The 10,710-nt window shown below is 45.7% G+C and overlaps 1 protein-coding gene across 2 annotated transcripts; it reads right to left on the bottom strand.

Annotated features, from left to right (window-relative positions):
- Window positions 1–3,488: 3,488 nt before the first annotated feature.
- fgf8a (fibroblast growth factor 8a) lies at window positions 3,489–8,126 on the bottom strand. 2 transcript variants are annotated; one of them, XM_028988120.1, is made up of 5 exons: window positions 7,671–8,126; window positions 7,545–7,581; window positions 6,922–7,102; window positions 5,609–5,715; window positions 3,489–4,501 (listed from the first exon to the last, which is right to left on the bottom strand). In XM_028988120.1, the coding sequence occupies exons 1-5, from the start codon at window positions 7,700–7,702 to the stop codon at window positions 4,226–4,228; spliced, it is 633 nt and encodes a 210-aa protein (XP_028843953.1). In that variant the 5' UTR covers window positions 7,703–8,126; the 3' UTR covers window positions 3,489–4,225. The 2 variants fall into 2 exon arrangements, with proteins under 2 accessions (XP_028843953.1, XP_028843954.1); XM_028988121.1 differs by having other exon boundaries at window positions 6,922–7,069.
- Between the last annotated feature and the right edge of the window lie 2,584 nt (window positions 8,127–10,710).

Genomic DNA, 10,710 nt, shown 5'->3' with positions numbered 1-10,710 from the left:
CGTGACCGACGCAGCAGCGTCAGCGTGTGACGTTCCGTCTGTTTAATCATAACCATAACAACAATAATAACGGCCACCTTTTCGTTCTTATTACTATTATTATTGCAACGGCAATAAAAAAAAAATTAATCTTATTATTAATCTTGTTATTATTGCAATTCTGTATTGACTACAGACTTTACTGTGCACAAGGTTGAAAATAAAATAAAAGAAACCCTTCTCCAGGCAGAGGAGAAAAAGTTTTTTGATTTCCCCACACGATGCTGTTCTTAGTGGTGCTGTTCTTATTTGGGGTTATTATGGGGTGGTAGCAGCGTAGTGCGTAACACACTCGCCTGTGAACCAGGTTCAAACCCCACTTACTACCATTGTGTCCCTGAGCAAGACCCTAAGTTGCTCCAGGGGGACTGTCCGAGTAAATACTACTACTGATAGTAAGTCCGCTGGATAATGGCGTATGATAAATGCTGTAAATGTATGTATTTCACGCGATACAACCCATTAGGGAGCCCAGCAGACAGATGAAACAGCGAAGCCACCATAATGCACGGCTTGTACAAAGTCTCAAAATGTTTAAAAGAGCCAATTTAAATAGAGGCGAAATGGGGAAAAAGGGGGCGGTTTGCGCTCGCATTTCTTTTTGGGCAGAAATCATAAAAAGAGTTGATTGTAAATGAGGTCAACAGAAATGTGTTTCCATGGTGAGGCCAGCGTGAACAGCTCTCCACCATTTGAACATTTTGAGTTCTGGCCTGTTATTGTTCCTCCTATTAGGAGTTTTTCTCTTGTCTTTTTTTTTGGCCTCTATAGACTAGATTTCTCACAGGACATGCTCAGTTGCTTGTGGAATGCAATTTTGTTCTTTTCTTCATTCCCCTCTCCTTCAATCGCTCACCCTGTCTACCCCTTCAGTCTGTGGCACATTCGAATGCCTTGATGTTTTTTCCTTCCCCCCCCCCCCCCCCCCCCTTTCTTTTCTTTTTCTCTCTCTCTCTCTTTGTATGCCCAGCCCTTGTCATTGACGGCAGACCCCCATCTCATGTAAGCATTCTGAGCTGTCATTGTATAACATGTTTTTATATTAGTGCCACAATGGGTCCATTTGATCTAGGTTATGGTGTGTGATTGTCAGAAATGCGACTACTTGGTGGCTGCCTTTGTTTGGGCCCAAGTGGTGGCCTGACCTCCTCTCCCTCTGAGCAGTGACCAAGCCATTCAGTGCGTTGTGTATTCCTTCCACACCCGCCCCAGTGACTCTCAGTGCACACAGTCACAGGTATTACCACCCCAAAACACAATAGTTCCTTTTAGCATTAAATTCTGCCGTCATATCCAAACTCAAACTAAATTTGCAATGAATTCATTTGATAAAAGAAGACTAAATGAAAAACTATTAGGTTGTTTTCTATGCACCAATAGTGCAAATCCAGAGAGACTGAAATGAAGGTGAAAAATGCATATGTATGAAATATTAGTACATTCTCTCAGTGACCGTGTCCCAAACACTTGGACTTCTAAAAATCATTTATGGTTGGCTTTCCAGCTGAATTGACATAGCTCAAAGGAAATGAAGAGGGAGGGGGATCTTCCCCTTTGATCTTTTTAAAGTGGGGGTTGCACTGGGGCTCACTCTGTGAGCTGGCAAACACATTTAGCTGGTAATTGTTCAGATCATTCTCACAATCAGTCTTAGAAATGCATGGACAAACAAAAGATTACAGCTCCAATTGGAAAAGTCAACAGGTCTCCAGTAAGTCCCGTATATAAACAATTAGACTGTCGGGATTCATCTCCTCTCTGATCCCTGTTTGCATTTCAATTATGTCCTTCCGTTTAGCAACGAACTCTTCCTCCTTTTTTTTTTTTAAGTTACACGCGCAAGTCCTCTGGCGAGAATTCGGCACGGACAAATTCAACTCAACGTGGGTCACCTTAATTATAGTCCATTCAAATAAACAAAGAGTTTTAGACAATCCCTGTAATACCTGCCCACACACACGCTCAAAATACTTAACCCAATACTTATATTATGTTTATTGTATCATATTATAATTTGCAACTTTGTGATAGTTAAGAGTTGCATCGACGATTTATTTATTCATTTATTTATTTTTGAGATTCCCTCTTCTTCACTGGCGTGGTGGTGTTTGTGGTTTTAGGACCGGCGTTAGTTTGTCAGAATGTAATTCCAGGCCTGTTAAGAGCCAGGGTCGTCCTCTGCAACTCTAAATTGCCCTTCAAGCAAATTAAGAAGGTAGCTCTGTTTGCCTATGTGGGGTTAAGGATGACGGTTGCAGCTCAATAAAATGGATGAAAGTGATTCTGCACCCCCTTCTCCTCGGTGGAATTGCTCCACATTTGCATGGCATTACAAGCTACACAGAAGGTGTGACTTTTCCCACAACATGCTGGTTTCCCTGGGCCTACTACAATTTTATGGCTACAGAGATAGAGATAACATGAAAAAACAGTAATGGGAGTAGTAAGTGTTTGCTCGACTCTTTTTCAATGTTGCATTCTTTACAAAAAAGATTTACTTGTGGTCAATTTCTGACATCCATCCATCCATTAATCCAAAAAAAATACATAATCAGCCCAGTAGAAACAGTATGAAGTTCATCTAGGTGGGTCAGGTCCGGACCGTATTGGGTTGTTCCCATGTGCTGGTGCTAATAAGAAAGTAATGACCCCTCCCACACAAAACAGTAAGCTCTGCTGTGAACCCTATCTCTTCCAGTGCTTGACCCCAAGCCTTCGAGGTCACCTACTAACACAACATTGAGCTGACCACATGGTGGACCGCCGCAAAAACAACAGTGCATGCATGGTGACCAAGAAAGGATGCATCAGACTACGTACCGTGGACGTATTTGCAACATACGCGTCTTAAAAAGACTATTTGACATGCAAAATGCTGTGTTGGACATTAGGATGTCGCACCTCTTGCCGTTTCCTGTACAAAATATATGTCTGAATGTATATGTATTTAACATTTCTACACACTTGCTATTTATTGCTGTCTTTATCCCTAGATTTCATTCATGCAAACATGCCCAAGCTGCCCTTGGCTTTTGGCTCCTGACAGCTCCGTCCACAAACAAGAGCCGCTCTCTACGGACGGAGCTGTGGCTTTTCAATCAGATTAAGCCACGGGGTGTTAAAGGTCTGGGATTAAAGAAAAACACCTGTCTGCGGCGGAGGAGGCATGGAGCGGGAGCCACGGCTCCTTTCCGGCGCAGGCCTGTCCCGGAGGTGCTCCGGTCCGTACCAGACATGCCGAAAACAGATTCGCAGGTCACGCTTTACTTCCCGCACACCTACATACGAACTGATTCGTGCCGATTGATTCACAGAGCAGACGGAATTGGCTCCTTGAAGCTTTTTTTTTTTTCTTATATTTCTCTTATATTCAGGACACCAACAAACACATGAGCTTCGGTATTCTAATGTAAATTTATTACACATTTTTAAATAAATATTTTCATCATTAAAATTATTTTACACATCCTCAAATAAAAATATATTTATATATGTATAAAACAGACAAATAAAATGCAACAAAGAACAACGGATTTCCTACATGTCGAACGACACATATTTACACCCCCAATTTACAGTTCAAGTGAGGAAACCTGCAATTATCCAACTTTTAGCTGCCATAGTATGTGTGTCCTTAAAGCTCGGTCTGCTTTCACCGTTTTCTGTCAAGAATGTTCCAGAAGCAGGGAGGTCACTCGGAGATGATTTGTGTCTCTTATCACAGAGAAGTCGAGAGAAGCTGGGCCTGTGTGTGTGTGTGGACACAGCTCTCTGCCGTCAGTGCGTTTTTCTGAGGCTCCGCAGATCTCCCAAAAGCAGCATTAAAATGAGTACAAACGACTCGAAACGGTTCAAATAAAAATACAATAAAATAACTGAGCTGAAAATGTCCATGTCCTACTAAAACGTCAGCGCTCACGGCATGTCCAGTGAGCCTTATACATAATTTTTCTACAACTTTTTTTTTTTTTTTTTTTACACAGGTCAGTACTAAAAGTCTTGAGTACAAAAATAGATTTCTTTTACCGTCTTTTTTTTTTTTGGCTTCTTTTTTGCTTTCTGTAAAATTATAGAAACTAAATGTTAGCGTATTTTAATGCTCAGTACAAAAAAAAAATGTTTTTTTTTTTATTACAAGTCCATCAGAGGAGGAGCGAAAGTCTCTCCGTTCCTCTTCCTCCCCTCCTCAGCGCTCTCCTGAGTAGCGGGTGCGTTTAGTCCTTCTGTTGAAAGGGTAGTTGATGAAGTCGAACGGCCGGTGCTCGGCGATGTGGTGGCCCTTGGGGAGCCGCTTCATGAAGTGGACCTCGCGCTGGTGCTGCCGGGTCTTGGAGCCCTTCCTGGGCCGGCCCTTGCGCGTGAAGGCCATGTACCAGCCCTCGTACTTGGCGTTCTGCAAGGCGGTGTAGTTATTTTCCAGCACAATCTCCGTGAATATGCAGTCTTTGCCTTGGCCATTTTTCTGTAATTAAACGACACGGTCAGACGTGAGGCGCATGCATGAATATTTCATATTTAAATCTATCGATTGGAACTACTGAATGCACGAGAGGAGAATTCTACTGATGCAGATCCTCCCCACATGCATGCCGCATATGCTTAAGCCATTATACAGTAAGATCAAGACAGGAGGAAATGACCGCAATAACCAGCGAATCGCCCTCTTCGGTACACGCTGATTAGTTCTCTGATCAACGGTTTTGTCCACCTTGGCCTATGAGTGAGGCTCTGGCTGCTCTCATGAAAGTAAAAAATATCTGTCAATATGCCAATAGGTTGCAGGACCAAAATCCCTATTTACTGGTTTCGAATGTAGATAATAATTGATCATCTTAGCGGGCATATGGCTTTGTATCACAGTCAGTGGCATCAACCATTGTCCAGTCTGTGGCTACTCCGGAAACTTCCTAGAAGCACAACCTTATACCCAGAACCTCTTCACAAAAACATTACATTTTTGTTCAAGAACTTGGACAAATGTGTGTATTTCCATCAATTAAAAAAAAAAACCTAAAACAGACAAATTAAAAAAAAGAAAAAGCTCCCTCTCCTAAGCAGGCTCGTTCTGGGCAGCCAATGTGTCGGATAGCATAAGATCAGGGTGCCAAGCAGATGGTCCACCTGGCAGGGTGCTGGGAGGAGGGGGCAGCGTATGGATCCCACTTTATTACCACGCACAGCAAGAAGGAGGCACAAATCTACCCTTGGAACGACAGCGGACGGCTAAAAAAGGAGGAAAGATCCTATTGCTTACACTCCATCACACATACAGACACCTGCAGAGAGCAGAGCGAAGCCACTGTACCCGTTTACAGGACGAGAGCACAGAAGGGCACGGATGGCAAATCAAATACGTTATTAACCTTTTTTTTTTTTTTTTTTTTAACCGGGTTATCAAAATTCGCAGCACACGCGGCCACCGTGTTCTTCAACTTCCAGTGCAGTAAATCCCGCAGGCAATAACCAGGTCAGCCCCAACGCGCCTCGGCCCGACAGCCAGTTACGAAGCCAGAGCAACAGTTTAGAATATGCGTGTTGTTATTCTTTTTTTTTTTCTACCATCCTTTACCTTGCCAATCAGCTTCCCCCGCCTGTTCATGCAGATGTACAATCCGGTTTCGGCTCCTTTGATTCGAACCCGACTTCCGAATGTGTCCGTCTCCACAATGAGCTTGGCTGCAGGGGAAAAGCATTTAATTATCGATTAGAAGATCATGCTAAACCAGCAAAAACAATCTGACATGCTCAAGCACTACTAAAGCTTTGTCTTAATGCAAACCTTTCTAATAAATATCTATTGATTTCAGGCTTTGCAAACATACCAAAATGTACTTTTATAAATAAAGCAGTATTGCACATATAATTTGTAATGTTATTCTGTAGTATTTCTAATATTTGTATTATTTTTTAAGTGAAAACACCAGACAGAAGTAATTTGCTGAAGAGACGCAAGCTCTTTGTGGCCGGGAGTCATCTTCGATTCCTCTCCCCTGCATTCAGCGATCATAAAAAGAGCTACGGTTCACATGCAGGGTGTCACATAGCCTGCTGGTGAGGAGCCTGGCCACAAGACCAGATCTGCGGCCAGGCCCTGGCTGCAGTATGCAGGCCTGCTGTCACTGCAACATGCATAGGTGACACGGATGTCACCGAAGCCACTCGGGCCAAAACGGGCTTTGGAAAATATGCTCGTAATCGGCCTCGCTGACATGCCTGCACAGTAAACCTAGAACTGACAAGGCAGATTAGACACTGAAGCCTGTGACTGTGCCAAGGGAGGACCCATTGCAACTTAATTGTCTGAAATTAGCTCACACGGTGCTAGATTAATTTAACACAAAGCCTTTTAAACACATGTGTTAAGAACCATGCATCATGTTGCATAAAATGAATGGTTTTCTTCTTTAGCTTTTGAAGAATTTGGGGATTAAAGTATTTCACTGCATATCATACCATGTATTACAATTCGAATTTAAATATTGAATTTAAAGGTTGCTTAAAGAGTGCATGAAATGTGCAACCTTCTTCAGGAAATGTTGAAGCGAGGGGCTCTAATGGCTCTTCCAGACACGCGGGTCTCTCATGAGAATCACCTTCAGAGCAACCTACAATCCGCGTTACTCCTGTGCTCCGCCAAGCTGACGCCGCGCTCCGAAACGACCCAGGATTCTACCTGCGTCAGGAGTTGGGACGCGGCCCGGCCGTAAACCGGCGCGCGACCGCGAAACAGCCAATCGGAGCGCCGGGCGGCGCGTCCGTCGCCATGGCAAATTCCGGGCGCGTCCCCGTCGCACGTTTTTTTTTTTTTTTTTTCCTTTCCCGTGACTTTCGCCCAAGTGGCCTCGGAAGGCGGGCCAATTAACGCGCGTTCGCGGCCCGTACCGTGGACGTCGCCGTCGTCGGCCATGGCGTTGATCTTCTTGTTGGCCAGCACCTGGACGTGTTTGCCGCTGGTCCGGCTGTAGAGCTGGTAGGTCCGGATTAGTCGACGGCTCACCCGGTCCGTCACTTTACTCTGTTCGCTCACATGCTGCGTAAAATTAGGCGGGGACTGAATGGTTACCTGTCGAGTTGAACATCACACAGTCAATGTCGGCAAAAAGGGGGCAGCCTATCTACCTATCTATCGGTAATAATACAATTCAACACTGATATTATTAATAATAATAATAATATATCAACGGACGGTTGAATATTTATATTTATTTCCAGGTAGGTGAGGAGACTGGCAGGTGGTGCCAGAACAATAAAAAAAAACGACACCCTGCTTATTATATTTCAGGGGACCGCACGACTGAAGAAATATGAGCTGCCAGGTCGCACGGCGTCCTGCCACGGCGAGTTGTCTTATTAATCGAATTAATTATCAGTAATAATAATAATCATATATTTTACACACACTGGAGCGAATCCGCACGGAACAAACAGTAATTATGATGATAATAATAATAATTAAACATAATAATAATAAAATAAAAAAAAAAGAATGAAAAAGAAGCGCGTACCTGAGCGTAGTAGCAGAAGGCGAAGAGGTGGAGGAACCTGGGCGAGAAGGAGAGGAGGGTGAGCAGCGGTTCGGCAAAAAAAAAAGCCGGATAAAAAGGAAAGGGGGGGCGCCGGGAAATACTCACAGGTAACTCAGCCGCGACGGGACGAGACGCATGTTGAACCGCGACGTGGATTATTATTATTATTATTATTATTTTTTTTTTTTAAATGTCGGGGTTCGTCTCCTCGGAGATCCCGTCCTCTCGGCGGCGAAGGACAAGTGTCAGTCAGGCGCTCCCCGTCGCCGGGGACGGCGAAGCGCACTTGGCGAGCATCCTCTCTCTCTCCCTCCGGCCGGCGAATAAAGTCCTCCCGCGTCCCGAGGAGAGGTGACAGCGCGACAGAAGAAGCGACTTTTTTTTTTTTTTTTTTTTTTGGATAGAGGGGGGGGACTCTTTTTTTTTTTTTTTTTCCTCGAACCCCGGTAGTTTCCCGGGAGGCGTTGCGCGTCTCCCCGGCTCCGGTCCTCCGCGGTTCCCACCGTGCCGGCGGTGCGTCCTCAGTGAGCGGCGGCGCACGACTGGCCGCGACCTCTTATCCGCTCCTCTACGCCCATCGCCAGCGTCGGCCCCCGGTCCGAACGGTATAGGGCGATCCTGGAGGAACAGGCCCCCTTTTCAGCAGAACAAAAGCGCCAACTCCCCCCCCCCCCACACACACACACCCAACCCCTCCAGCCCTCCATCCATCCCTCCCCCTCGCGTTTAAAACCCGGCCCACCTTCACCTGGGAAACGCAGGAGCGCGTATCCGACGCGTAACGGGACCGTTTATTACCGGTGCGCAACGCGCCGGGGGCTTGTGTATTGCGGGCAGGGACGGTGCGAGACGTTATTAAAGGGATTACGCGTCCGCGGCCCTTCCCTTTCACTCCCGACGGCTTTTTCCCGGCCGCGTAAAAAGACGTCAATCGGGTTCTTCGCCCAACACGAACCCGCCTTTTCCCAGAAAAACTTAGGGTTAATATTAATAGTTTCACCATCTAACATAGTTTTTGGCGCCAGCAAATCGAGTTTTTAATTCGCGACAGCGCTTGCTGGATGAGCCAAAAGTCCCCTTTTCATCCAAAGTCGGTTGATTCGAACTCTCGTTTGAACGAAACGCCGCAATACACAAATTAATCAGCATAAATTAAAAGTGCGGACAATCACCAGCGTCGTCTGATTGCCTGCGAGTGGATGACCGCCGCAAGGGGGCGCCATTAAAAAACCGACCAATTAACACAAGTCACGTATATTAACGGAGAAGATAAGTGTCAACGGGTGGGGGGGGGGTAACTTTTTTTGGTTTTTGGAGAATCGGTCAGTGTAGTGGATCCTGGTGGTGGTGGCCCAGTGGGTCTCGGGGTCGAACCCCACTTGTGTCTCCAGGGGGGACTGTCCCCGTCCCTACTGATTGTAAGGCGCTCTGTATAAGGTGGTATACGTAGGGTGGTAGTAGCCTAGTGGGTAACACACTCGCCTGTGAACCAGAAGACCCAGGTTCGAATCCCACTTACTACCATTGTGTCCCTGAGCAAGACACTTAACCCTGACCGTCCCTGTAACTACTGCTTGTAAGTCGCTCTGTATAAGGGCGTCTGGTAAATGCCATCGTCGGGCTTTAATGATTAGCCATTTTTCCCCGGTGGCCGGTGGTGCAAGGTGATCTGGGGGAAATGGGTGTGGCACGTTGGCGAGTGTTTTTGCAGGAGACGGGTTCTTCTTCGGGGGGGATTCTGACAGCATTTCCCAAAAGCAAACAGGCGAGGGCCCACACATGCGTCCCTCCTTCCTCCGCCGCATTCTTTCAAGCCCCATGTTCCCATCCGCCTCCGTTTTTTGATCTGCGCGTGACGTTCGGTGTTAAAGTGCGCCCGCTTTAATGGCCCATTGAAAAGTCAACAGTCTCGGTGCATGGCTGAGCACTCCTGCATGGCCCCAGGCAGCTCAGTCCGGGCCCTCCGGCGCTCACGCCCCGCCAAACCTGAGCCTGCGGCGCTGCGCGGGAATGGGGGGCCCCGCCATTCAGCTCACAGGACACGGGGACACCTGAGCGGATATGGGGCGTCCATCATATTCACACTTGACGTACAAAGCTGTGCTTTGCATACCAGTGGTCAAGGACCACCCACTGGCCGGCATTTCAGAACCCGTCCGGGTCTACGTGCACATTTTTCCAAACATTTTCAAACTACACGCAAAAAAAACAAACATTTTATGATATGATATGACCTCTAATGCCTGGGAGCTTTTGATATTTCCTTTATTAATTCCCGGGTGAAGCCATACGCAAAACAAACATAGATTTCTCAATATATCATGTGACAATATATTTCATGTGTATTCACATATTGGGAATTGTACATAGTTATATATACACACACCCCCGCACACACACACACACACACACACACACACACACATATATATATATATATTCTATAATAATATATTTTACATATAAGCAATGTATTTAAATGTATGAAATAGGACATATCACAATATATGAAAATATTGCATTCATTGCTGAATAAATACATTGTTATACTATTTCATATATTATTATATATACTGAAAAATGTCCTACATTAAATGAGATTATATACTGGAAAAGGCACTGCAAATATATGGGGAAGTTTCTCATATATTGAAATATATTTACTAATGTATTGCAATAAAAATTGCAGTATATCGCAATATGCAGGGAACATTGTCTACGTGTGATGGCTGATGAATGTAAGGCCGACTGACGGCGTTTGTGGACCTGTGGAAACGTAATTGAATGTTTTCTGACGGTCCGGGGGGGGGGGTTACGTGGCCGACATGCGCGCCGCTTTCACGGGCCGCTGACAACCATGTCTGATGAAGGCAAGGTGTTGCCCCGCATGCCTTTTGTGATAAAAGTGCAAAAATAGCCGCAGCAGTGGCAGCCACCAGCGACTGGTGGAGGAAGATCGTCTCTGTGGCGTTCGTGTCCAGTAGAGATGCTTCGCTGGTCCACAAATCAGCTTTTTCCCTTGGACAAATGTGCTGTTTGCCTTCGCAAAACCAACTGGGTCCAGCTGTGTGTTTAACCATGACTTATTTATGGTCTGTGGGGTCCAATTCAAGACGTTATCTTTGGGGGAAGCCGGGGTAAAGGG

This window comes from Denticeps clupeoides, chromosome 8, assembly GCF_900700375.1.
Source record: "Denticeps clupeoides chromosome 8, fDenClu1.1, whole genome shotgun sequence".
NCBI classification, from domain to species: Eukaryota; Metazoa; Chordata; class Actinopteri; order Clupeiformes; family Denticipitidae; genus Denticeps; species Denticeps clupeoides.
Note: the sequence above shows the minus strand (reverse complement) of the source record. Positions and strands in the feature narration are given on the sequence as shown.